The sequence below is a fragment of the Vulpes lagopus genome, chromosome 1 (genome assembly GCF_018345385.1).
Source record: "Vulpes lagopus strain Blue_001 chromosome 1, ASM1834538v1, whole genome shotgun sequence".
In the NCBI taxonomy this organism is placed as follows: Eukaryota; Metazoa; Chordata; class Mammalia; order Carnivora; family Canidae; genus Vulpes; species Vulpes lagopus.
The window spans coordinates 71,726,542-71,752,853 of record NC_054824.1 but is presented as its reverse complement, the minus strand read 5'-3'; the positions used below and the strand labels follow the sequence as shown (position 1 = coordinate 71,752,853).

Here is a 26,312-nt window from a genome sequence, read left to right as displayed (position 1 = left end):
TCCCAACAATCATCAAGACAGTTTATTACCAAACCCAGTATTTATTGAGAATAAAGGAAACCAGCTGGCATAGAGGCCCAATTTCAATTCATCAAACGTCAGCTGAGGAGGGGGAACAGGGAGTGGCCAGCCCTGAAGTCACCCTCCCAGGGAGGAGCCAGCTCTGGGAGAGAGGGGCTGTCAGACCTCCAGGGCCTGGCTGGGTCTTGGCAGAGGAATGTGTGAAGGGGGAGGGGTGAGCGGATGGCAGCACCCTGCAACGTGGGCTCTGGAGCAGCATGTGGCAGGAGGGCTGCTGTGCGGGTGGCCGTCTAGGGCTGGGGTGTGTGTGTGTGTGTGTGTGTGTGTGGTCCATTGTCAGGGGTTGACGGGGGGCAGCGCACTGAGCTCTGGCAGCAGGTCGGGGTGGGGATCCAGGCGGGCCAGGCGGCTCTGTTCCAGGGCGATGGCCTCAGCCGAGTGCTTGCACTTCTCTGAGCCGCACTGACATGTGAAATACTTGCTCTTGATGTCCCAGAAGCGGTCACCGTAGTCGAAGCTGTTGGAGGGGCATGGGACGCTGTGGGGTGCAGGGCCAGCAGCATAGGCCCGTCCAGAGCACCCACCCCATCTCCTCCTGACAGGCTCCGGGACCTGCAGTACTAGCTCTGCCGGTGGCCTTGTTACACGTGCAGGAGCTTAGCTCTGGCTCAGGATTCCGTTTGCACTGTCTGGGAGGCTCTGCCCTTATCCACGCCTAGAAGCCAGACCCTCTCCAGCCTTGGGCTTCGGGTCCCAAGTGGCCTGCCTCTCTCACCACACCCCCACACACAGCATGGACACCTCACCCCAGCTCCTCCCCAGTCCGGATGTCTCGGGAGCTGAAGAAGGCAATGCGTGGAAAGCGCAAGTCCTGGTGAAGCATGAAGACCCGGACAGGGATGATGTTGGGGTCACACAGGTGGTTGATGAAGCGGCTGATGTTGCCATAGTAACGGGCATCGATGCAGTACACCTCTCCATCCTGAGGGGAGGGCGTCACTCTTCATACTCGCCACTGCCCTGCCTGCCTGGCCAGCTGCCCCCACCCACAGACCACCCAGGCCCTCCTCCCCAGGCTTCTGTCTGCCCACTGGGTACGAAGGACAGAGGAATTTCTTGCCCACCTTGTTGTCTAAGTCGAAGAGGTAAGAATCATCCTCTCTCACATCAGCCTCAGCATCAGAGATTAGCTCCCCGACATACCTATTGGGCAGGAAGTGGCGGTCCCGAAGGTGAGCAGAGATTATCCAGAGCTGGCTCCCGGCCCTGTCTCTCCTCATGACCCCATGGGACCCTCTTTCACCACATGTCAGCTGCCCTGGTCTGTGCCCATGAACCCCACAGATCTGTATGGGGGGGTGTTGGTGGGCATGGAGGACAGCTGACTCCAGATGTCATGGGATGGGGGAGGAGGACGCCCCCCCCCCCAGAGTGAGAAGCAGGAGGAACAGGGACACAAGCACGAGAGGGGACAACGCAGAGTGTACTCCTGTCAGCTATGGTCTCCACGGACAGCTGCACCAACAGGCAGGACCAGTGAATGTGGGGGAAGCTGGGGGCCAGTAGGCCAGGGATGAGGTGGAGAAGCAGCCAGGGAAAGGTAAAGGGAAGGGCCAGAGCTGCGCCACAGGAAGATCAGTGAGCCCCTGTGGCTCAGTATCTGTGGGCATGTGGTGTGGGTGGGGAAATCCATGTGAGTTTAATCCCTGGCAGGTCTGTGGACTAGGAACCACCCAGCAGGTGGTAGTGATGCCAGGCGACAGGACAGGAGAGGTGTCAGGGCTGCGGGAAGAGATGGAGCCATGGGGGCCATGAGGAATGCCAGGAAGGAGCTGGGGACAGGGAAACCCACACTTAGAAAGAGGAAAAGAAGCGGGTGAAGAAGAGGGATGCATGGGACTGACGTGAGGACAGCGTTGTGGGAGCCAGAGCGAGGACCAAGATGCAGGGCAAGGCACGGGTAGCTGAGAGGCAGCACTGGCAGGAGGGTGAGGGCAGAGGCAGATTCTGGCAAGGATGAGCAGTGAGTGGGTGGTGGGGAGCCTGAGGCCCAGGAGGATGGGGCCATTTGAACAAAGTTGAGAGATGGTCCAATAAAGAGATGGAGACCCCTTAAATAGGCAAATGGGGCTGAAGGGAGGCCTAGATGAAGACTGAGCCGTGGAGGAGGAGCCAGGTGACGGGGTGACAGACGCTGGGAAAAGAAAGAATTGCTGGACAGAAGCAAGGCCCGTACAGAGGTGGACAGAAAGGCCACATTATTACCTCCATTTTGGAGACAAAAAAAAAAAAAAAAAAAAAAGAAGCTCAAGCAGGCTAAGAACTTGGCCAAGGATTCCCAGTGGCAGAGTACAGTTCAAACCCGGGTCTGTAGGTCTCCGGGCTTGGAAAGGCAGGGCAGGGGAGGGGAGATGTTGCAGTGGTGGCAGGAGGCTATGACGCTCTGCGGTCTGTGTGGGCTGGGGGCAGGTGCAGTGAAGGGGCAGGCCCACCAGGGAGGAGAGCCAAGGGAGACCTGGGAGTCAGCTGTGGCTAGGCACCGACCCCCTGACCCCTACTCACTCGCAGATGAAGGTCCCCTGGGGGATGGTCTGCAGGGCGCGGACCCCCCAGCCCATCTTGGCTGTTCGGTAGAGCTGCAGTCGCACTCTGGGGGTGGGGAGGGAGGGTGGTGTTAGGTGGAGGGACCTGGAAAGCCCCCATTTGAGGGGCACAGGGGTGGGGGGGTGAGGGCAGGCTGCAGGAGGGGTCCTCACTTGATGCCGCTCTGCACCACCCGGTTCTTGCAGTTTCTCCAGCAGGAGCAAGCCTGATTACACTCGAAAATCAGTGGGGGCTCAATCTTGTTAAATTCCTGGAGCAGCCGCCCGTCCTGGGGTTGAGGGTGGTGAGGGTAAGTGGTTTCTATCTGGTGCCCACCTCGACTGCCAAGGAACCCCAAGAAAAATCCACCACGGATCCCAACCCCCCAGACAGGGAGGACAGGCTGGGGAGGCCACACATGTGGAGCTCAGACAACAGGAACCCCATCAAGCCCTTAATTTGCATGCAGCTGGCACAGGCCCATCTCCCCCTAGCACCCTCCCCCCCAACCCCTGCTTTGCCCTGCCCTCTTTTCATGAGGGAGGAAGAGAGAGACAGGAGGCTTGGATGGGACAAGCACACACACCTTGTCATACCAGCAGCGGATGCTCAGCTGGCCACAGAGGCAGTTGGAGCTGGAGCAGTCGTCCACACAGGTGCAGTGCTGGCGCAGGAGGCAGGGGGTTAGCCCGATCCTCAGAAGTAGCCCTATCCCCACAGTGCTCCCTGACCCCTAACCGCTGTCCTTTCTCTAAGATCACTGCTTTAGAACAGTGGGGGATGATGATCCCAGGATGAGGGGGACTCAAAATGCTGCTTACAGGGGTACCCAGGGCCAACATGAGCCCGTAGACCTTCATGTATCCTAAAGAAAGGACCCCTCTCCCAAGTGGATGCAGGCCCACCCCCGAGGTCCCTTCCAGCCCCACTCCCCTGGCCAGGTGGCTCGTTGGCCCACAACTTGCCCAGCTGTGGTTGGCAGCTCACTTGCAAGTGGGTGATGTTACGGTCGATGTTCATGGTGGATGTCTCGCAGTTCTCCGAGATGTACTTGTAGTCCTCAGGGCAGGGCTCCCCGTCCACACCGTTGACACAGGGGATAGGCACGTTCTCATAGCCCCGAGCCACATCCCTGACACAAGGGGAATGGGGGCTGGGGTGAGGGGGTCCACAAGGTGCAAGGAGAGGCCTGAGAGGTCCCTGGGGCCGTGGGAGGAAGGGGGTGGTTCTGGGGGCTCACCGGGTGGGGGGAGTAAGGTGGTCAAATAAACTAGAGAACAGCCCATGAAAACTGGATTTCAAATAAATAAATAGTTTTTTTTTTTTTTTTTTTTTTTTTACCATAGATAAGTCCCCAGTGCCATGTGGGATGCTCTTAACACTAAAAAAACATGCACTGGTCATCTGAAATTCTCCTTTAACGCTCTTTTAATTTACTGTATCTGACATCCTAGTTAGGCGTTGGCTCTGGGGATTCAGGGGAGCCTGGGGAGGGGGCAGAGGGCTCACCGACAGATAATCTTCTCAGTGCGGATGGCCCGGTTCCCCACTCCAAGCCGAAGCTTGCGATTGAGCTGCAGCGCAAACCACACATCGGAGCGCTCGGGGGTCAGGTCCCACGCTGTGTCCCCCTCCTTGTTCCGCAGCTCCGGGTTCGCCCCGCGTGACAGGAACAACCTGGGAGGGGACGGGAAGCCCGTGGGGCCTGGGGCCACGAGCCGAGCCAGCGGCAGGGTATCAGGGTGCGGGGAAGGCAGGGGCTCACAGCACACAGTCGTGGTAGCTCTCCCGTGCTGCGATGTGCAGGGGCGTGTCCCCATGGTAGTTGACGGCGTGGAGGTCGCAGCGGGCGTTGAGGAGGACCTCAGCGATGGCCGCGCTGCCAGTGAAGGAAGCCCAGTGCAGGCAGATATTTTCTTCCTGTGTGGGTGGGAGGGGTGAGGGTGGGTCTAAGCGGTAGACGCCTGAACCCAGTCTCCTCTCTGCTCAGACCCCATCTCCCCTACCCCCACCAGACTCTCACATTGTCCGTGAGTGTGACGTCAGCACCCCGTGTCAGCAGCATGCGGATCACTTCAATGTGCTTGTGCTCTGCGGCCCAGATAATGGGCGTCCAGCCCCCACTGTCCTGTGGGTCGGGAGAGAGGGAGGAGGGTGAGGGGCTGCCGTCCCCTGCCCGGGGCCACCCAGCAGCTGGCCCAGCTTACCCAAGCAGTGCGTGGTCTAGAGCACAGGCCCTAGAGCTGGACTCGGAACAGGGGTCTCTGCTCCACCCCTCATGTGCTACAGGACCCTGGCTAAGTCTCTGAACCTCTCTAGGTCTCAGTTTCTTGATCCACCCCATGTGACTAATAGCGTCTACTGCTCAAAGTTGTGGAGTAATTTTTCTCTTTCCAAAAAGCACATTTTTAGGTCTTTCCACTCAAAAGTCCTAGGATACGGTAACCCAATAGCAATAACCATTGCTGAGGACACAGACCACGTCTCTAAAAAACATTTCCTGTTTAAAGGAACCAGAGTCTCTTAAAGAAATGGTAGATCAAGTCTGGGGCAGGAAATGTACTAAGAGGTAAGGATGCTCTTAGAAGTTGCTGGGTCAGACCAAAAGCCACAGGAGCCAGGCTCACGGGGTTCCTCCTGGACAGTTCAAAGACTGAAAAATGACAGTAATGGGCTAAAACAGACCCAACATATGACACACTAAGAGGTAACAAGAAGCATCGCCACACATTCCTAGAGATTAAGGCAGCAACTGATCATTCCGAAAACATAGAAATAAGCAAAAAAGAAAAAAGTGAAAAAAAAATACAAATGAAGAAAAGGCAAGAAATAGGGACAGACTGGAACAGAGTGACGGAAGTGTTGGAGGTCAGCGGGGGCTGACAGGAGGCACAAAGGCCAGGGCTGAGCCAGGGGCCTGGAGGAAGTTGGCTGGGCAGCCAGCCAGGCCACTCACCTGGGCATTGACGTCCACCTGTCCTGTGCTGAGCAGCAGGCTGACCATCTCCAAGTTCCCGATTTTGGCTGCATGGTGGAGGCAGGTGGAGCCATCTTCCTCCTGAGGGAGATGTGGGCAGATGAGTCCCTTCCTGGCACCTCAAACCCTGTTTCTGACCCGAGGTCCCAGCTGGCCTGGTCACCACACCTTGCTGTAGACACAGCCGCCACGCTGCACCATGTAGCGAGCTACCTCCAAGTGGTTGTTCACTACAGCCTCCATTAGTGGGGTCCGCTGCTGCTTGTCTACTGCATTGATGTTGGCTCCAGCCTGTAAGGAGGGGGCATGTGGGCTGGCATCACAGAAGGGCTGGGCAAGAGAGGGGGCGCAAGGGCCTGGTCCACGAGACAGAGGGCCTGGCCCAAGCTGACCTGCAGCAACACGTGACAGATCTCCACAGAGCCCTTCTGGGCGGCCGCGTGCAGGGGCGTGCGCTTGCTCTGCTGATCGCTCTGGAAGTTGGGGTCCAGGTTGTCCACTGTGGGGAGAGCCCACCATACCGGAAGAAGGAGGGACAAGTGGTAAGTGACTAAGGGGCAGGTAGGACCTCCTCTAGGAAGGCTATGTGGGGTGGGGGCCCCTCTGGGCAACGCAGTTAACCTCTCTGGGCTTACACTGGCAGGGCTGGTGTGAGTGAATGTGTATAAACACAGCACCTACGTGTTTGTCGTCACCACTGTCCCCATCATCCCGGGTTATCTGTGAGTATGTCTCCCCCTCCACGCTCCGTGTTTCGGGGCAAGGATGATGACCTTCACTGTTGTACCCCCGGCCCTGGGCCCGGGGTGTGGCATGTATGGTCTGGTGTTCCATCAAGGTCTGCAGAATGAATGAATGAATGAGTGGAATACTCACACAGCATCAGGATCACCTTCTGTAGCTCCCCCTGCTTCACTGACAGGTACAGCTGTCGGGGGTGGAAACGGAGTTTCTTCCGCCTGCCATGGTGAGGGAGAGGGGTAGGTGTCTCAGAAAGGGAATCCACCTTTCAGCCCCAGCCCTCATCGCCATGCCTGAGAGCCACCCCTCATTCACCTCTCTGACTCCTGGATGACCAGGGCCTTCTCCAGGGCCTCGCGGCCTGGACCCGGTGGCAGCCCCACGGCTGAGAGGCAGCCCCCATTGGGAAGGGTCAGGGAGGGCCCTGAGCTGTCGATGGTGTCGGCCAGAGGGTCGCAGGGTGGGCGCCGGGGCTCCCCATGCCCTCGCATCCGGGCACTGTGGGAGAAGGTGCTGATGTGTACCAGCAGTGGTGTTGGGCAGGGAACAGATAGTTGGGAATGGGAAGGCCAGTACCTGGGCTGGGAAGTGTCTGCTCTCCCAGGGGCATCCTGAGCCAGGGGTGGAGGGGCAGGGGCTGCAGTGCCAGCTGGTGGGGTCACCCCATCCCCCCGGGGGATGGTCACCTCCTGGGCCTCAGATGCATCCTCCCCACAGTGGGGACAGAAGACCATGCCGTTCAGCTGGGACACACAGGCCTTGTGGAAGCGGTGGGCCACACGGAAGTCAGGGTGGCACTCCAGGAAGGTGCCCTGGAAGACAAGGCATTCAGGCTCCAGGAGACCCCTCCCCCACGGGGCACGCAGCCTGTCCAGCCCACTGGTTACTCACCGCTGTACAAAAGTAGCCACAGCCGGGGCAGCAGTGGTGTTTGACCATGCGGGCACGGTGGGTCTCACAGAGCACCATCAGTGCCACGCGGCTTGATGGCCTCATCGTCTCCCGCTTGAGGATGGCAGCATTGCAGCCCGACAGCTGTGGCAGTGTGAACGGGCAGGAAGAGGGTGAGGCTGGGGCCTGGGGCTGGGTCCCCCCCACTGCCGGCACCTCTCCTATCAGGTCACAGGCCCACCTCTCCATCCACACTCTCTGTGGCCATGCACTTGTGCCCAGCTCTCTCGCTGATGCGGTCAATCTTGGGAGCCTCCATGCGGCAGCTGCAGAGGGGCAACTCCTCAAACCCCCGTTCCGTCTCTAGTGAAGACGTGTCATTGGATATCCCTTGGATGGAGGGAAAAGGGAGCTGAGCGAGGCCATCCCCATCACCCATGGGGACCCCTGGTGGGGCCTCTCACCCCCGCCCTGCCTTTCCCTCATGCTCTAGAACCCCTAAAGCCTGGCCATGGAAGGACAGACACCTGGGCTCCAGTGGGGTCCTCCTCCTCCCGGTTCCCCCCAGCCCAGAGGCTGCCCCCTAGTGGTTCGCCATCCCAGCAATTGGCAATTACCAGCGTGGTTGGGGGAGAGGGTCCCCTCGCTGGGCAGCTCCAGGGACCCCAGAGGGACCTCCATGTACTCACTAGGGCCTGAGGAGCCCACACCATTCACTCCTGACATAGAGACAGAGAGAGTGAGAGCACGAGCTCATAGGTGCCTGGACACGTGGGTACATGCGTGAGTACATGCGTGAGCGTGTGTTTGTGCATGCTCTCTGGGGGCTGGGAGAGGGGCTGGAGGAGCAGACCCAGAAGCTGAGGAGCCTCCTCACCTCGTGGCTCCTTGGCCCGGGGAGGCTCGCGCTTCCGCCGTTTCCTAGACGGCTTTACCCACGGGCTGTCCTTCCGCCACTTCTTCTTGGCTTTGCGCCGGCCACTGGAGCCACTCTGGGATGGAGGAAGAGTTAGAGAGCCTGGGACCCAGCCCACGACCTCTCCTCCCCTCTGAGGACTCAGACCTCTGGCCCCAATCCCAGTGTCCCCCCTGCTCCACAGGATGCCCGCTGTGAGCCCTTACCCGGTCGGACTGATTGCCTGATTCCTCGTCTTCCTCTTCTTCTTCTTCTTCTTCCTCTTCCTCCTCCTCTTCTTCTTCCTCCTCCTCCTCTTCCTCTTCTTCCTCACTCAGTTGTTCAGCCAAAGCTTCAACCTCAGACTGGGAGAGAGGCAAGGCAGGGCTGGGGAGACAGCAACCTCCAGCCCATAGCCCTCTCTTGCAGGTAACTTGAGAAAGAGACAGGGTGGGACTTATCCAACCCCAAAGACTAAGGCAGTGAAGCTGGAGAAAGAGCTACTACTACTGTCCCAGGATGGCTCCCTGGAGGAGGTGAGCATGGACGGGAAAAGAAAGTGAGCTGAATGTTAGACAGCTGTGAAGAACTCACAACAATGTGTGTGAATCTTGGGAACATATTAAGCAAAAAAAAAAAAAAAAAAAAGAAAAAGTTCAGAAAACAAGCACATAGTTTAAGTCTTGAAGTTCACATGTAAGCAAGACTACCCATGGCCACTCCAAACACTAGATGAAAACCTAATGATAAACTTTATAACGAGGATGAGGTTGACATCCCATAAATTCTTTTTTTTTTTTTTCCATAAATTCTTTTTTTAAAAAAATATTTTATTTATTTATTCATGAGAGACACAGAGAGAGAGGCAGAGACATAGGCAGAAAGAGAAGCAGGCTCCATGCAGGGAGCCCAATGTGGGACTCGATCCCGGGACTCCAGGATCACACCCTGAGCCAAAGGTGGACGCTCAACCGCTGAGCCACCCAGGCGTCCCGACATCCCATAAATTCACTGACCAATCTCAAACATGACTAATACAAAGACAAGATGTCCTGTGCCTCCCGATATGACACAACAGGAAGTATGCACACCAGCTATCAAATCCTCTCACCATTAAAAAAAATAAAAACCCCAAATCACCCGAAGCCGATCATACTTTTAGATCTCGTTTACATGAAATATCGGGCAGAGAGGACATTTAGTCCTCACCCAATCAGTGAATTCCTAAACATGAGGAATTCTGTATCACAAGTGACCTGGTTTCTTCAACAAATAAATGGCAAAAAAAAAAAAAACTTTTTCAAAACCAAGGGCATCCATAAATCAAGAGAGACCTAAGGAAAATGTCAATCAAACGAATATATGGAGCCCATCTGACAAACAGTGACACCTGGGTGGTTTAGCGGTTGAGCGGCTGCCTTCGGCTCAGGGCATGATCCTGGATCTGGGGATGGAGTCCCGCATGGGGCTCCCTGCATGGAGCCTGCTTCTCCCTCTGCCTGTATCTCTGCCTCTCTTTCTGTGTCTCTCATGAATATATAAATAAAATCTTAGAAAAGAAAATCTGACAAACAAAAACCTGTTTATGAAACCACCAAGGCATATTATGAACCCTAGTAGCAAGGTGATGGTGTTAGGGAGTCACATTTTTCAGATTGTGAACAGTGAAGCAGTGATATTAAAGCATAGGAAGAGGTCTCACATTTAAAGATACAAATGGAAACATTTCCAGATAAAATAATGTGATGGCTACTTTAAAACAGGGAGGTGGGCCGGTTGGTGGAGGAAGAGCTGGATCAAGAGCCACTGTGTCCTGAAAATTGTGGGAGCAGGGTGAGGCTCCATGAGGGCTCACCATTTACTCTTTTGTGCATATCTGAAATTTTCCCTGACATGTTAAACAAAGTGCACGTCAGGAAGACCGCATTATGTCACATAGGTAAATACAAACATATGAGATAAAATCAAACTAAGAACAAAAGAATAAACAGACAAACCACAGATAAACAACAAAATGGGGGCAGCCCTGGTAGCTCAGCGGTTTAGCGCCACCTTTGGCCCAGGGCATGATCCTGGAGATCCGGGATTGAGTCCACATTGGGCTCCTGCGTGGAGCCTGCTTCTCCCTCTACCTGTGTCTCTGCCTCTCTCTGTGTGTGTCTCTCACAAATAAATAAATTAAATCTTAAAAACAAACAAACAAAAAAACCCCAAACCAAAATGGGATGCTAAACGCAAAGTCTTTTTTTTTTAACTTTTTTTTTTTTTAATTGATTTATAATAGTCACACAGAGAGAGAGATAGAGGCAGAGACATAGGCAGAGGGAGAAGCAGGCTCCATGCACCAGGAGCCCGACGTGGGATTCGATCCCAGGTCTCCAGGATCGCGCCCTGGGCCAAAGGCAGGCGCTAAACCGCTGCGCCACCCAGGGATCCTAGCTAAACGCAAAGTCTACCACAATGGAGAGGGGCGAGGGGCCCGGCTGGGGTGGAACACAAAAGGGGAGGAAGTTACAGAGAGGATGGGATGGTGAATTAGGGGGTGTCACAAGGTAAAAAGGAAAGAGAGACAAAGGGGCTGGGTGGGCGGGAAAGACTGGAGAGTGAGCCTTGGCAGAGAGGTAGGCTGGCTCCTTCTCACCTTGCTGTCAGAGTCCACGCGCTCATCCACAGAGTAGGAGTCGTAGTAGAGGCTGAAGTCATCCCCCACTACTGTCTCCCACTCCTCCAGGGACCCTGGGTCCCCTTTCTCCATGGTCACTTCTCCTGAACCCCGTGCAGAACCCAACTCCTCCGACTAGGAAAAGATCAGAAAAATGGAAGCTGCTGGTACTTCCCCTCCCAACCATTTCCCTTGAGGGCAGGATGCAGCCCCCCCAGGTGGAGAGGCCTTGTCTTCAGCCTCTTTAGGCTCACCAGGCCACCTCCAGAGTTCAGCTTCCTCCTTTTGGCCACATCTGGAAGGAGAGAGAGAAAGGAATAAGGCTGGTTCTTCCACCCTCCGGACAGGATTTATCAGGTGGCAGGTGGGTGGGGGGTGGGGGTGGTGCTGACCTGAGGTCATCTTCCCCAGCGAGTGCAAGTCATCACTCATGCGGAAATGCTGCACTTCAGGGGGCCGCTTCTCTGGGACGGGAGGCTAGCGGCAGAGAGGGAGCACACTTTAGGGTCAGGGAGCATCTGCATTCAGTCAAGGGTGAGCCACACCCTCAAAAATGTCACCTGAAGCTCCAGTAAGCCAGAATGTGGCAATCACAAGAACTGTTGTCTTGTTGAGAAGAAGGGTATGAGGCACATTCCACACCTAACACTCACCTTTTCACTCACCTGAAGGAGCGGGCCCTCTTTACCCATTTTACAGATGAGGAAATAGGTTTGTGCCTTGCCCAAAGCTACCTAAACCATACCCAAACCCCCAAAAACACTGTCACAAAGATTCTGAAATTCTGGGGCTTTTTGTCCTTTCCCTCACCCTCCTTCCCTGTAGGGAGTCACAGTTAACCCTTAGAAGCCCTTTGAAAAAGGAAGCAGGGGGAGTTTCAAATGGAGGGAAAAAGCTCCCTTGGGGCTTGCTTAGAGGTAGAAAGCAAGTTAGAAGTTCCTTAGTCATTATCATAAGAATAATTGGGACAATTAACTACAACATTAATCCTCTAACCTTTTTTTATTATTTTATTTTTAAAGATTTTACTTATTTATTCATGAGAGACAAAAAGAGGCAGCAACAGAGGCAGAGAAGCAGGCTCCATGATGTGGGACTAGATCCAGGATCATGACCTGAGCCAGATGCTTAAACCACTGAGCCACCCAAGTGCCCCTCTAACCTTTTTTACAACTCCCCTCTCCCCAAACTTGTCTGTCTGTTCAGATCAAGCCCAGCCCAGAATCTGACACACAGTAGCTCCTAGGTAAGTATGGCAAGCCCTGAAGGGATGAGAAACAGTCTGAAGCTAAACTGTAAAAAAAAAAAAAAAAAAAAAAAAAAAAACAGTCCACAAGGGGTACACAGTGGGTTACCTGGGTCTCCCCACCTCCACCCCTCCCCCTCATTCTCACCTGCCCATTTCCTGGTTTGGACATGGTTTTTCTGGCTCGGTGGACCTTGGGCTGCCCCTCTGGGCTGGGTGTGGCTGCAGGGGGTTCAGGCCCCGCTGCTGCCCCCTGGGCTCCTGGCATACTCAGCAGCCGCATAGCCAAACTCTGGACTGAGGGGGGTGATTTTGCTGCCCCTGTCATTGACATCTTGGCGCGGCTGGGACAGGCACCCCCCTTGCTGGGGGAAGAGGGGAATGACTTTGTGGCATGGCCTGGAAGACAAATAGGCAGACAGAAACAAGGTAAGAGGAAAGGTAATCAGAGGATACCCCCCCTCACTGCCCCCCAGGCCCCTGACTCCCCAGCCTCTCACCCAGCAGGATTCGGCCCCCGTGGAGGTCCCCATCTCCCTCCAGATTCTCAGGTTCATCCCCAATGAGCGGTGTGGCTCCTAGGGGGGTGTCAGCCCCCTCATCACCCACAGTGACTGTGACAGAGGCTGGGGATGAGGGGCCAGCCGGCTCCAGGGAGTCAGGGCTGGCCTTGGGCAGGGTCTCCTCACCACGAGGGGTGTCCCCCAAAGAGCCGTGAACTGTAAGGGGAAAGAAAAAGTTCAGGGCTAAGGTCTCGGGGAATCCTGTGTTGGGGGAGGTGAAGGTCCAGCTGGGCCTGTTCAGCCGCACTCACCTCTCTCAGAGGCTCCTCTGGGCTCCTTCTCCAGCACCAGCGCCCCCATCTCAGCAGGGGCCTCCCCCTGGCAGGGGACACAAGGTATAGGAGGGCTGGTCAGCCCGCTAGGAAGTTGGGGAGCCCAGGACGCCTGGGCTCTGGGAAGAGAGAGTAGGCTCCGGGGCCTACCTCTTCCTCGATGGGGGCCCCCCCGTCCGCGGCCTCGGCTGCCCTGGGGGGCCGCACGACCCCTCCCCCGGGCCCGCATCAGCCCCCTCCCTCTCGGCAGACCCCGCATCTCTGGGGCCTGGAAAAGAGGAGGGGGAGGGGGCGGGGCCTCTGCGCCCCGGCCCCGCCCCCTCCTCCCGGCTGCACGCGCCGCTCCCCCTTTGTCCCCCAGGCCGCGGGGACCCCGGGCACCAACCCCTCCAGCGCCCGCCGCTCCCCAGCCCGGCGGACGGCCCCTCGTGCCCCTCGCGCGCGCTCCTGGGGCCCCGGCTCCCGCTGCCCACTCGGGGGCAGCCGGCGGCTGCACGCGCGCCTCCGTGCCCACTCCCCCCACCTCCCACCCCCTGGTCCCCTCATCCGCCCCCGGTGCTGGCCCTCCGGATTGCTGTAGGTCTCGTCCGGGCCCCCCGGCCCCGTTGCACCCCCGGAGCATTGCACGGGCGCGCGCTTCCCCCGGGCGCGCGCGCGGGCATGCACCCGCCTCTCCCCCTCCCCTTCCGCACCTCGGCGGCCGCCGCCGCTGCAGCTCCCGCCGCCGCCGCCATCGCCGCTTGCGCGGGGGGCCGAGCCGGCGCGCGGCCGCCCCGGGTCACGTGGGCGGGGAGGGGGGGCGAGGAGGGGCCTTAAAGGAGCCACGGCGCGCTTTCTGGCCATTTCCCCCCACGCCGGGAGCGGCCTCGGCGGTGGCAGCGGCCGCCCTAAGCTGGGGGCCTCCGGGGGCGCGTTCCCGCCGCTGCGGGCGTCGGCTGCGCTGGGAGCCGAAGGCGAGGCACGCCTGGCCCGGGGTAGCTCCTCCGCCCCCCGCCTGTCTGTAGGTAGCGAGAGCGGTGTCTGAGCCTCCCGGCCCGCGGCGGCTTCCCCCGCCTCGGTGCGTTCTAGTTTCTGGGTCTCCAGATCGCCAGTGTCGGCCTCGCTTCTCCCCCGGGCAGGAAGGGGGCAGCGGGAACGCACGGAGGACACCTGTGCTCTCGACTGCTTGGTACCGGCGGGAGCAGCGTCCTCTCCTGAACCCGGGGCTCAGGGTCCCTTCTGTTTGAGCCGGTATGTTAAGGCACCAAGTGCACCGGGGACCTGAGTAACCCCCAGAGGCTCCACAGTCATCACCGCCTGCTGAGTATACTATACTAAGGAGCCTTTTTTTTTTTTTTTTTGGTCACAAACCTAGGCATTCCGTGGGTCATAAGCCCAGTTGACAGAGGAAGTATGAATGATATTACACCGAGATAAAAACCTTGATAGCATTATTTAGGGTACCATCCCTTTGGTATTATATTCTGGTCAAAGTTTGGGAAAAACCCTGTAAGATCTCACACGCAGTATTTGATAGAAGCCCGTGGTTTGGCTCCAGGGCACCTGAGGCCAATTCAAGGCCTTCTGGGAACTGTAGTTCTCTGGTTAAGAACTATTCAGAGCTTTGTGGGACTTGTAGTCTTCCCCATGCCCTAATCCAAACTTTTTTTTTTTTTTTTGGCTTTCCCAGGACATGAACCCTTTTTTCAGAACATAAATGCCCAAACATAGGCTCCTGCTTAAAATTTTGGTGGGTATAATGATCACCTTTATAGTTCATCCCTAGCACTGATACCGAACTCCGTGATAGATGGGCAAGTCGTGAGTTATCACCACTACCAATCGTGGAAGAGAAGTGTGAGATATCTGCCAGGTGCTGAGGTTGCAGAACTGGGAGGGTCCCCAGCCAGAGAAGCACACTTGTCACAGTCCCTTGGTCTTGTCAAGTCTCCTCCAGGCATAGGACCTCTGCATGAGCTGTGCTGAGCAGTGAGCAAACAGCATGAAAGGGAGAGGCTGTCCAGGGTGGGACGGTCATACACACGCAGTTGCCAAACAGAGTATAAAGAAAAAAAAAGTTTGATTTTTTTTAAAATTTATTTTGTGGAAAACAAAAGCAGAAAAACTAAAACCCCAAACTCCAGAAAAAATCCTAAAAAATACGTTTTGTTTTCTTAAAAAATACTGTATAAGTCTCTACTCCTCTCCCTCCCCCCAACAGCCCTCCTTGTATCCTTTCATCTAAGTGCCCTACCCCCCACCCCTGCCGCTATTCATCCTTCTTGTTATTGTCCCCACTCTTCCATATCTACCCAGGATGCTCACCCCCAAGTTCTCTTACCTGGCACCTGACATGGTCCTTCCTATTGCTTTGGTGAGCCTTTACCCACAGTCCCATTCCCCCAGCATGCAAGAACTGTCTCCCACTTCCTTTTCTGGGATTCAATAATCCTTTCCCCCTACCACTCCCTCTCCCAAGGATCTATTCTATGCAGGAGCAAGTAAGCTGCCTCCTGCCAAATTCCCTCCCAATTCCCACCCCCACCCCCCATCTCAAGAAATATCAGACCCTCTCCCTGGGCAGCTTTAACCAGGAATAAATCATCTTCCTCTTTTTTTTCCCCCTTCTCATTCTATAAGACCCTTTCCCTCCCTCCACATATCCATGCACCTCTAAGAGAAGAAAATTTTTCTCTGGGAGCCCATATTGCCTTGGCCTTCTCAAAGAACCCTCTCTCATTCTTTTTTTTTTTTCTGAAAAGGCAGGGTCTTCTGTCCAAGGAATCTTCGGCCCCTCTCTCAGGATGTGTCTGCTCGGGTTCCCCAGCGTACCTGCCTGTTCCCAACCCTCCCATCCCCTATTCTGTTCTCCTGGGCCAGGGAGCTCCCTTCACACTCAGCCCAGGGACCCCCCCACCCCACGCCGCTGGGCCTTGGAGCCTGCTCTGCTAGCTCTAGCGGATGAGGACATTGATCTCCGCCACGCTGGCCTCCAGCACGTTCTCTGCCGTGGTCTTGCCATGCTGCTCCTTGAGGTGCCGCCTAATGGCAGGCTTGTGAGCGAAGCGCACGTCGCAGTAGGAGCAGCGGTAGGGCCTGGCTCCAGAGTGCAGGTTGAGGTGGTCGTGCAGTGTGGACTTCTGCGTGAAGCACTTGCCGCAGATGCCACACGAGTGCGACTTGACGCCGCGGTGCACGTTCATGTGGCGGTTGAGGTTGCTGCTGTGGTTGAACTGCTTGCCGCAGCGCGGGCACATGAAGATGAAGTGCTGCGCCCGCATGTGGAAGACCAGCTTCTCCACACCCTGGAATACTTCCGGGCACTTGGTGCACTTGATGTTTTTTAGGGGGTTTCCACTGGAAAAGCCCCCAGGCAGGGGTCCCCGGCTGCCCCCTGCCCCCAGGCTGCCCCCCGCCCCCCGGGCAGCCATGGCCACCGCTGCTGCCTCCACCAGGCCTGAGGTGGCCCCCACGCTGGCCCGGCCTCCAGGGATCAACAGCAAACCCTCCCCCTCTGCGTCCTCTGAGAGGCTATAGCAGGCTTTCACTACACCCTGCTGTGGGGCCACAGTGCTGGGGGGCACGCTGCTCTGGGTCAGCTCTCCCAGGTGGCCGCCCACGGAGCCGCCAATGCTCAGGCCTCCTCCCAGACCTCCAGGAGGTTTGAGCCGGTGGGCCACCTCTAGGGCCGACTCCACCTTGACGATGCAGATGTCAGACACGTCCTCGTCCTCATCCTCATCTTCTTCCTCGGCCTTCAGCTCCAGGTCCTCATCCAGAGGGAACTCCAGTTTCACAGGCCTCAGGAGTGGAGGGGGCAGAGGGGGTGGGGGTGGAGGCTTGGGGGCTGGCTTTGGGGTCCTGGCAGGAGGGAGGAGGGATTTGGTGGCACTGACGCTGCTCACAAGGCTGGCATCACTGATCCCGTCCTCTTTGAGGCCTATTTTGGGCTCAATGAACTGGCTGAGGGCGTTCCTGCATTTCTCCACCACGTGCTCCATCTGCAGGTAGGAGGCAGCCGTCAGGTAGTTGACGATGTCCCTGACAGCGAATTCCAGCGCACCGGTGTAGCAGGAGAGGAGCAGGTCCGCCACGATGCGCGCACTGTGCATCAGTGAGACCTGCAGCTCGGAACTGGGGTTCAGCAGGAACTGGTCCCTCAGGAAAGGCGAACACGCGGCCAGGATGACCTTGTGGCCACGGAACTTGAGGCTGTCGGCCACAATGGTCACGTCGCAAAACCGCTCCTCTGCGCGGAGCTGGTTCATGTTCCGCAGGGTAGCGGCCTCGTGGCCGGGCAGCTGGAAGCGCAGGACTTCCACCCCAGAGGCCATTGTGGCAGGGGTGGGCAACCCTGGTTGGGAAGGAAACCGGTCAGAGACAAAGGTCTCTGGCTCTCCTAGGCCAGGGCTCCGGGCCCCTCGCCCCCATTCTTGCCCAGCCTCCCAGCTTCAGATCTCCCAGTCTTCAGGCCTCTTCCTCAGTTTCCCCAGTCCCTGGGGAAGCGCTCGGGCCTCCGAGGACGGAGGCGTGGTTCCCGGGGGCGGGGCAGCGGCGTCCACACCGCCCCCCCCCCCCCGCCCCCCGCCCGGACCGGGCTAGCCCGCGCACCCACGGGGAAGGTAGGAGAAACCGGGGGCAGAGGCCTGGGGCTCGGGGGGTCCCCGGGGTGGCCCGGGTGCAGCCTCTTCTCACCCCGCCCCCTTTCCCCGCTGCTTCATTCCTCCGCCCCCCCTTTGCACGTTTGCACGCGCCTTTCACGTCCTCCCCCAGCCGCCTGCACGCTCCGTGCACGCCCCCCCCCACGTTCAGAGCTCCGTGGCACGCCCCCCCCAGCCCACGACCCTGAGTGCACGCGCCTCTCACCTGGCCCGGTTCCGCGCGCTGTTTTTCCCCCCCTATCTCCCCCACCCCCCCCGGGGTTGGCGGCGCCCCCGAACACGGGCAGGGCCCGGGCAGCGCGCAGGCGCGGGGGTGCACGAGGCGCGCGCGCGGGGCCAACTCCGCGTGGGCGCAGGGAGGGAGGGGCGGGGGCGGCTCGCGCGGTGTGTTCCAGGCCCCGCGCGCCTCGGCGTCGGCGAGAACTCAGGGAGGAGGAAGAGGGGAGGGAATTAAAGGAGCAGGATTCCCCCCTTCCCGACCCCCCTTTCTTCCCCGGCCCCCCCACACGGTTAAAGGGCCGGACGGCCTGGCCTCCCCTTTGGCCGATATTATTTGTCCGCCAGAGCGGAAATACGTTCCACACCCCCTTTCCCGCTCCCCCTCCTCTGTGCCTCCGGGCCTCGCGGCCCATCTGCGCGTGCGTGCCAAGTGCCGCGCGGAGCCCGCTGGCTCGGCCCGCCCCCTGTTCCCGGCGGCCCGCGGCGCGCGCCCCAGCCCGCGCTCCCCTGCTGCCACCTGCTCGCGCGGCTGGTGCGCCCTGGTCCCGCGGTGCCGGCGGGAGAGGCTGCGCCGCCCCTCCCGGGGACCCAGGCAGCCCGCGGTGGTCACTGCTGGCCACGGGCGCATCCTCGGCGGAGGATGCTCACAGCCCTTCCTGCCACACTTGAAGACTTTTTCAACTCCTAGGAAGCTAGTGACCACCCAGCCTTCCTGGCCTAAAAGAAGTTTTAACTTGCTGCAGAAGCACTACAGTGCCTTCCACTTACCTCTTTCTCAAAGTTGTGTAACATCACACCTCTCCGACCTTCCCCTCCATTCTCAGGATTGATCCCACTTCTTGCCAAATCAAACGTCCTCCAGTTGTATGCACTGTCGATAACCTTGCCCATTTCCTCCCTACTGTACAATTAGCCCTGGTATTAATTCTTCTGATTATGCGATTATTTATATCAGTACGATTTTACCGTCTTTAATCTTTCTGACTGCAGCTGTTCCTCCTATTCCTGCTCCTCCATGGGCCTGGCAAGGTCAGAGCTGCACCGCCCTAAACAAAACGTCCTCCTCAACTCGGCACCCCTGCCTTCTCTTTCTGTCACTCCCAAAGTAACCTGCAGTCTCCACAGCTTCCTCCTGAAGCTCCCCCCCCCCCCCATCCTAGTACACTCACTTCCAATCCATCCAAATCCAGGTGAAAAAGCCCCTGCTTCCCTTTGATTGGATTGGTTGGTTGTATACTCCAGGAGACCAGCTCATTTTTCTTACACATGGGTTTTGAGGAAACTGCTTGTTATATAATGGGTTCAATATTTGGTTCCCCCTAGATTGCAAACTTCTTGATTGAGGGAATTATGTCATGGGTTGTATTTTGCAAATAAAAGGCATGCAATAAATGATTTACTGCTGAAGTCATTCTCTTTCAGTGCAGCCAGCATCCACCCAGAAAAAGTTTGTTCCTGGCTGAAACTGAATTCCTGAACTCAAAGGAATGACCTTTGGTGGAAAGCCAGGGCAGTGTTTAGGTGGTGCTTGACTCCTTGCCTTTTGCCTTTACTCTGCTTTTTTATGCTTCCACCCAGTTCTCTTTATTCTAAAATGCCTCTTTATAGCAATCTCCTTTGTAGTCAGGCCATATAAATCTGAGAAAGAACTTTGGCTTTTGTGTCAGACACACCTGGCTCAAAGCCATATTCTATACATTTTTTAAAAAAGATTTATTGGGATCCCTGGGTGGCTCAGCGGTCTAGCGCCGCCTTCAGCCTAGGGCGTGATCCTGGAGACCCGGGATCAAGTCCCACGTCAGGCTCCCTGAATGGGGCCTGCTTCTCCCTCTGCCTCTCTCTCTCTCTCTCTCTCTCTCTCTTTCTCTCTGTCTCTGTCTCTCATGAATAAATAATAAAGTAAAATCTTAAAAAAAGATTTATATTTTATATAAAAGATTTATGTATTTTAGAGGGGGGAAGGGCAGAGAGAGAAGAGAAAGAATCTCAAGTGGACTCCCTGCTGAGCATGAAAACCCACCCAGGGCTTGATCTCAGGGGCTCCATCTCAGGACCCCTAGATCATGACCTGAGCTGAAATCAAGAGTCAGATGCTTAACCGACCGAGCCACCCAGGCACCCCCATATTTCATTACTTTTGAAAAGAGGGAAGTTCCTTAATTCTCTGAATCATAGCATCTTTGTTTTGAATTGGAGTCCCTGGTTTTTCACAAGGCTAATGTGAAGTTTAAGGCATACAGGAGGTGCTAGAACAGAGATAGCTCTCTTCCTTTAATTGGGAGGCAGATTACAAAATCTTCAAAAGAACTTTAACTGAAATTCCGTTTCCCTGTCTCATTTCTTCTTTCCCTCATTGCCAAACCTCTCAAAAGAGTAGTTCACTCCAGTGAAATCAGAGATACAAAAGCTGTCAAAGTAAGAACTGAAGTCTGTAAAGTTTTGTATCCTGTCACCTTCTTGCTACTTCTCCTTTCTGGGAGAGTGTGAATGGGACAGGGGGCCTAATCTCAGCTTGAAATTTAAGACAGGTGGTTCTTGGTGGCAAGTAGAGTTGAGAACTGATGAATCCTTCAAGTGCCAGGCCCGTCCAGCTACAGTTTCATGTGGAAATAAGCCATAGTGCACCAGGCTATCTTCTCCTGTACAGCCTGGTGAGGAGGTGTTTAGGGCTATTTTCCCACATAGCCCATGCAGGGGTATCTTGATCCTTGTCCCTTGGCCCCAGACTTCTGCCAATGTGAGATGAGGAAACCTCCTGTCCTTGGCTAGTGGTACCAAACTCCCTGGCATAGTGTCAAGGACAGTGGATTCAGGATTCTTAGTGGGCTTGAGAAATAAAATCTGACTATGGAGCAAGGAACAAGAGGAGACAGAAGGTCTAGGCTCTAGTTTAGGTTGGAGGCTGTCAACATCCCCGAGGTTTCAGTATTCTCTTCAAGAAAAGGAGGGATTGTCCTATGAAGTCTCTTTCAGTGCTGTGAGTCTTTAAAAGCCCAATCTGAAAAGAGATGTGTGCATTTTTGTGTCTATGTCTGGGAGAAGTGGTCAAGGACTAAGCTAGCTCATGGCTTAGAGTATCACTCCTGGTTCCTGGTGAATGCTAACAGTGGTCTAGATAATCCTAGACAGAAATGGTTACACATTTCTCTGAGACCTTCAAGGTAGTTTTGGCAGTGGGTGTACTTTTGCCATACGCTCAGCCTAGGCCAGAATAATTATATTCCGTGAACTACCAATAGGAAATATTGGACTTAGGGATGCCTGGGTGGCTCAGCCTCAGCGGTTGGGCATTTGCCTTCGGCTTTGGGAGTGATCCTGGGGTCCTGGGATCAAGTTCCGCATGGGGCTCCCTACATAGAGCCTGCTTCTCCCTCTGCCTGTGTCTCTGCCTCTCTCTGTCTCTGTCTCTCATGAATGAATCAATCAATCAATAAAATATTTTTAAAAAAGGAAATATTGGATTTAAATCCACAGGCTGATAAAACTTTTCGTGTATTACAAGGTTTTGTTGTAAAACCTCCAACATCTCTTCCTTTCAGCACTGCCCTCACTGTAGGAACCCTGAGTCTGCTCTGCTGCTCCCTACCTCTCCTTGTTGCCCGAGCAACCAACTTCCAGGCCTGCCAGTGTCCATGCAAATGGACCTCATCCACACCCCTAATTAAAAAAAAATGTCCAGTTTATTTTATGTTTTCTTTTTTAAGATTTTATTTATTTATTCATAGAGATACAGAGAGAGGGGGAGAGGCAGAGACACAGGCAGAGGGAGAAGCAGGCTCCCAGATGCGGGAGCCCGATGCGGGACTTGATCCCGGGTCTCCAGGATCGCACCCTGGATTGAAGGCGATGCTAAACCACTGAGCCATCAGGGCTGCCTTTATTTTATGTTTTCTTAGAGTCACTTGCATGGTTCAGGATTCAAAAAGTGTATTTTATTAATCAGAAAGGGAATCAATACCAGGTGGGGATTACTTGCTTGCTTATCAAAAGAATGCATTTGATATTTATTTGGGAGAACATTTTTACCCTGGTGGGGGATGAGGACTCATAAACACGTGATCAAAAATATTTCTATCACCTTGGGAATTCTGGCCAATGAAATTGCTCAAGCAATAGCAGCTCAACAAAAACCATTAGACTCTTTGGCCTGGATGATAGAATGGCCTTAGATTCTATTTTGCTGGAACAGGGAGGGATATATGCAAGGTAATTAACTCTTCCTGCTGCATTTACATTACTTATTCAGCTGAGGTAGAAACCCACCTAGACAGGTTCAAGCCACTTGGCTGCAACAAATTTCTGCCAAAGTCCTGTGAACAGAATTGGGATTGGTTTTCTGGTCTGTTTTCTTGGATTCCTCAAGGGATTTGATCAGCACTCTGGGCATTAACCCAAGTGGGAGATCTATCTGCTCTTTTTATGATGTACCTACTCACACATGTGGCATGAGATGCTGCTTGAAGGCAGCAAAAGCAGGAACTAACTTGATGGTTCTCCAAAGCTTTGAAGTTAGGCCAGGTGCCAGAGGACTCACAGTTAGGAGCAAACCAGTTCCATTCCTCTAATCCTGATCTTCGCCCCTCTTCAGCCAGAAGTAGCTAGAGCAGTGGTCATCCCTCAAGACTCAGGAGTGACTAGAAACAAGTGGAGGGAGGGGAGCTGAAACCTGGTGTGCAAACTCCTGCAGAGCCCACAGCTGCCTCTGGCCAGTCTTGTAGCCCTTAGTTACTGTTAAAGAAACCTGTAAAATTGTCTCAGGAAATAACATTATGTTGCCTCCTGAAAAGTCTGTGGGATGCTATTCTGCTTGAGATGACAAACATAATGTGCCATTTTTGCAAGAAAATAATGATAATAGTTTGCAGCTTAGTAATAGTCACAGGATGTAAAATGTCTGCCTTTTAGAGATGACATCATGAAACACAATCTGCTGAGAATGTTTTGCAGTTCCCGGCTCCTAAAGAGGAACAGCCAGGCCCCTGCAGCAGACGACCACCTCTCTACAATCACACCAAAACCATACCAGGAGATGCCAAATGAGAGAAGAGGATCAAGAAAGGAAGTATTACAGTAGGTCCAATCCCTAATCAATCAGCATGATCCAAGAGCCTGAGACCCTAATCCTGAATTTTCACCCTTTATTTTATTTTTATTTTTGTTTACTTATTTTTTTAAGATTTTAAGATTTTTAAGAGAGAGAGCACTAACTGGGGTGGGAGGGGCAAAGGGAGAGGGAGAAGCAGGCTCCCCCTTGAACAGGGAGCCCAACTCAGGCTTGATCCCAGGACCCTGGGATCATGACCCAAGCCAAAGGCAGATGCTTAACCAACTGAGCCACCCAGGCGCCCCTGGATTTTCACCCTGTAAAAACCCCTGCTTGCAAGCCAATGGGGAGTATAGGACTGTGAGCATTAGTTCTTCATTCTCCTGGGTGATGTGACACCAATAAATAGCCTATTTTCCCTCACCCCAAAAACAAAACCAAAAAGCCAAAAGTAACTAAAGCAACCCCCCCTACCGCCGTGCCAGACAACCAACCAACTAAACAAAATCAAAATCCAAACCTCCAAACCCACAAAATTAGAAAAATGTAAAAGGGTACACACTGAAAGTTCTCTTGCCAACCCCCACCCAGTTCCCCTTCCCTCCAGCAACCAATATTAACGGTTTCTTCAAAGCTTCTTGACATTCAAAACTTTTAGTTTGACTTCATTTCATCCACCTCTTTCCTGAGATCACCCCCTGCTGATTGACAGCATCTGGAACTGTGTCCTTTCTGAAATTTGAAATGCCAGAGCCCCATTCCCTCAGTGACCCTCAGATCTCTCTCTCCTGGGAGGCAGCAAGCATCCCTGCCCCAGGTCCCAGGGAGACCTCCAGGCATCCTGTCTTCCCCTCTCTTCCTGTCCACCTGGGTACCACTCTCAGCTGCTCTGACCTAGCAGCATCCTTTACCTGGGTTCTCTGTGCACCAAGGAGAGCCCCTCGGCCCACCACGCTGTGCTTCACACCTGCCCCCTCTCTTGAGTACCCCTACCCTTCTTCTGATCGCCTGCTCTCAGCAGCCCAGAGAGCCCTCCTTCACACCCCAGATATCCCTTTCTTTACTCATCCTTATCTCCCTTTCCTTAATTTCAGAACTTGTTGAAAGTCCATCCTTCTTCCTACATCCCATTCTTCTTCTTCTTTTTTTTTTTTTTTTAAGATTTTATTTATTTATTTGTGAGAGACACACAGAGAGAGGCAGAAATATAGGCAGAGGGAGAAGCAGGCTCCATATAGGGAGCCCAATGTAGGACTCAATCCTGGGACTCCGGATCATGACCTGAGCCAAAGGCAAATTCTCAACCACTGAGCCACCCAGCTGTTCCCTACATTCCCATTCCCCCCCCCTTTTTTTAAGATTTATTTATTTATTCATGAGAGACACACAGAGAGAGGCAGAAATATAGGCAGAGGGGGAGAAGCAGGCTCCCAGCGAGGAGTCTGATGTGGGACTCGATCCCAGATCCCCGGCTCACGCCCTGAGCCAAAGGCAGATGCTCAACTGCTGAGCCACCCAGGCTTCCCTACATTCCCATTCTTTTTTTTTTTTTTTTTTTAAGATTTTACTTTATTTATTCATGAGAGACACATACACAGAGAGGCAGAGACATGGGCAGAGGGAGAAGCAGGCTCCATGCAGGGAGCTCGATGTGGGACTCGATCCCGGGATCCTGGGATCACAACCTGAGTCGAAGGCAGGTGCTGAACCACTGAGCCACCCAGGCGTCTCACCCTTTCTATTATTGAGGTGAAATTGACAACATAAAATGAACCATTTTGAAGTGAACAATTCAGCAGCATTTAGTACGTTCACAATGTTGTGCAGCCACCACCTCTGTCTACTTCTGTCTCGTTCCAAAACATTTTCATCACCCCAGAAGGAGCCCTCTCCCTGTTAAATTGTTGCTTCCCTCCTCCCTCTGGCTCTCAGCAGCCACCAGTAGGTGTTCTGTTTCTCTGGAATGATCTGTCCTGGATGTTTTGTATAAATGGTATCACACACTATATGGCCCTGTGTCTGGTTGCATTCATGTGCCGTAATGCCTTTGAGGTTCATCCATGCCATAGCGTGTATCAGTAGTCTGTTCCTTTTTACGGGCAACTGATATTCCGGTGTATGGATATACCACAACTGTTTTTTTCATTCCTCTTGTTGATGGACGTTTGGGCCCTTTCCACCTTCTGATGATTGCGAATAGTGCTGCTATGCACATGTCTTTGTTGAGAACCTGTTTTTAGTTTTTTGGGGGGTATTTACCTAGGAGTTGAATTCTGGGTAATATGGTAGTTCTATATGTAACTTTTGAGGAACCACCAAACAGTTTTCCACGGCTGCTGAGCCATTTTATATTCCTACCAGCACATTTCTCCACATCCTAGGTCTCACTTATTTTCTATATATATGCATTTTAAGCCATCCTTGTGGGTATGAAGTGGTATCTCATTGTGGTTTTTATTTGCATTTCCCTAATGACTAATGATGTTGAGTATCTTTTCATGTGGTTATCGGTGCCACTTGTATACCTTCTCTGAGAACTATCAATTCAAGTCCTTTGACCATTTTTTAAAAAGATTTTATTTATTTATTCATGAGAGACATACACATTCAGGGGGGTGGGGTGGGGTGGGGCAGAGACACAGGCAGAGGGAGAAGCAGGCTCCATGCAGGGAGCCCCATGTGAAATTTGATTCTGGGACTTCAGGATCACGCCCTGGGCCAAAGGTAGGTGCTAAACTGCTGAGCTACCCAGGGATCCTCCTTTGACCATTTTTAAATTGAGTTGTTTGCCTCTTTGTTGTTGAATTGTAAGAGTTATTTATATATTTTGGATACTAGATCCTTATAAGATAGGCAGTTTACAAATATTTTCTCCATTCTATAGGTTGTCTTTTTCACTTTCTTGATAAAATGTCTTTAGATTGGGACACCTGGCTGGCTCAGATTGCAGAGTGTGCGACTCTTGATCTTGGGGTTGTGAGTTCAAGCTGTGTGTTGGATGTAGAGCTTACAAAAAGAAAGGTAATAAAGTCTTTAGGTGTACAAATATTTTAAATTTTGGTGATGTCTAATTTATCTATTTTTTTCTTTTGTTGTTTGTGCTTTTGGTGTCCATATCTAAGAAACCATCCCCAAGGGATGACTGCGCCTGGCAGGCTCAGTCAGAAGAGTGTGTGATTCTTTATCTAAGGGCCATGAGTTCAAGCTCCACATTGGGTGTGGAGATTACTAGAAAAATAAACAAACAAACAAAAAATGACCAAATCCAAGGTTGTGAAGATTTACTCTTATGTTTCCTTCCAACCATTTTACAGCTTAAGCTCATATAGTTAGGTTGTTGAACCATTTTGAGTTAATTTTTGTATATAGTGTGAGGTAGGGATTTTATTTTTTTTCTTTTGCATCTGGATATCCAGTTTTTCCAGCACCATTTGTTGAAGAAACCAGCTGATTGAGTTTTGATAAGTCACTGTGTTTTGGTATATAGTTTCAAAGAATTTATTGACATTGCTATGACAAACCTTCTTCCATTTACATCTACATATTTATGGGAACAAA

At 53.8% G+C, this 26,312-nt stretch overlaps 3 protein-coding genes across 8 annotated transcripts in view; 1 reads left to right on the top strand and 2 right to left on the bottom strand.

Annotated features, from left to right (window-relative positions):
• Positions 1–21: 21 nt before the first annotated feature.
• On the bottom strand, positions 22–13,624 carry EHMT2 (euchromatic histone lysine methyltransferase 2). 4 transcript variants are annotated; one of them, XM_041772801.1, is made up of 28 exons: positions 13,544–13,624; positions 12,831–12,897; positions 12,517–12,735; positions 12,165–12,415; positions 11,163–11,247; positions 11,025–11,065; positions 10,750–10,905; positions 8,336–8,473; positions 8,091–8,205; positions 7,831–7,932; positions 7,455–7,603; positions 7,214–7,357; positions 6,899–7,134; positions 6,638–6,820; positions 6,458–6,540; positions 5,974–6,080; positions 5,750–5,872; positions 5,561–5,662; positions 4,628–4,732; positions 4,370–4,524; positions 4,114–4,281; positions 3,592–3,736; positions 3,191–3,268; positions 2,778–2,893; positions 2,584–2,670; positions 1,146–1,224; positions 828–1,003; positions 22–538 (listed from the first exon to the last, which is right to left on the bottom strand). In XM_041772801.1, exons 1-28 carry the CDS (start codon positions 13,583–13,585, stop codon positions 358–360), a joined length of 3,633 nt encoding a protein of 1,210 aa, XP_041628735.1. In that variant the 5' UTR covers positions 13,586–13,624; the 3' UTR covers positions 22–357. The 4 variants fall into 4 exon arrangements, with proteins under 4 accessions (XP_041628735.1, XP_041628743.1, XP_041628720.1 ...); XM_041772809.1 differs by lacking the exon at positions 7,831–7,932; XM_041772786.1 differs by lacking the exon at positions 13,544–13,624 and having other exon boundaries at positions 12,831–13,493.
• Positions 13,625–14,488: 864 nt separating this feature from the next.
• ZBTB12 (zinc finger and BTB domain containing 12) lies at positions 14,489–19,365 on the bottom strand. 3 transcript variants are annotated; one of them, XM_041772915.1, is made up of 2 exons: positions 18,880–19,365; positions 14,489–17,184 (listed from the first exon to the last, which is right to left on the bottom strand). In XM_041772915.1, the coding sequence occupies exon 2, from the start codon at positions 17,162–17,164 to the stop codon at positions 15,785–15,787; it is 1,380 nt and encodes a 459-aa protein (XP_041628849.1). In that variant the 5' UTR covers positions 17,165–17,184; positions 18,880–19,365; the 3' UTR covers positions 14,489–15,784. The 3 variants fall into 3 exon arrangements, with proteins under 3 accessions (XP_041628849.1, XP_041628841.1, XP_041628832.1); XM_041772907.1 differs by lacking the exon at positions 18,880–19,365 and adding an exon at positions 18,479–18,867 and having other exon boundaries at positions 14,490–17,184; XM_041772898.1 differs by lacking the exon at positions 18,880–19,365 and adding an exon at positions 17,697–18,423 and having other exon boundaries at positions 14,491–17,184.
• C2 (complement C2) overlaps positions 17,280–26,312 on the top strand; it is a 40,726-nt gene continuing 31,693 nt past the window's right edge. The window contains exons 1-2 of the mRNA XM_041772857.1: positions 17,280–17,452; positions 22,616–22,780. Of these exons, the coding sequence (XP_041628791.1) occupies positions 22,747–22,780 (34 nt within the window). The 5' untranslated portion in view covers positions 17,280–17,452; positions 22,616–22,746. The remainder of the gene's footprint in view (positions 17,453–22,615; positions 22,781–26,312) is intronic.

What these genes read in the sequence shown, in the direction of transcription:
- ZBTB12 (XM_041772898.1), bottom strand. Translation starts at nt 18,123, where the DNA reads ATGGGCCGCGAGGCCCGGAGGCACAGAGGAGGGGGAGCGGGAAAGGGG. An exon ending in AGCGCGCGGAACCGGGCCAG is followed by an intron (nt 17,185 to 17,696) that starts GTGAGAGGCGCG and finishes CTTCCCAACCAG; the next exon opens with GGTTGCCCACCCCTGCCACA.
- EHMT2 (XM_041772786.1), bottom strand. Translation starts at nt 13,473, where the DNA reads ATGCTCCGGGGGTGCAACGGGGCCGGGGGGCCCGGACGAGACCTACAG. An exon ending in CAGAGAGTGTGGATGGAGAG is followed by an intron (nt 7,358 to 7,454) that starts GTGGGCCTGTGA and finishes ACACTGCCACAG; the next exon opens with CTGTCGGGCTGCAATGCTGC. An exon ending in CGGACTGGGGAGGAGCTGGG is followed by an intron (nt 539 to 827) that starts GTGAGGTGTCCA and finishes CCCCTCCAACAG; the next exon opens with CTTCGACTACGGTGACCGCT.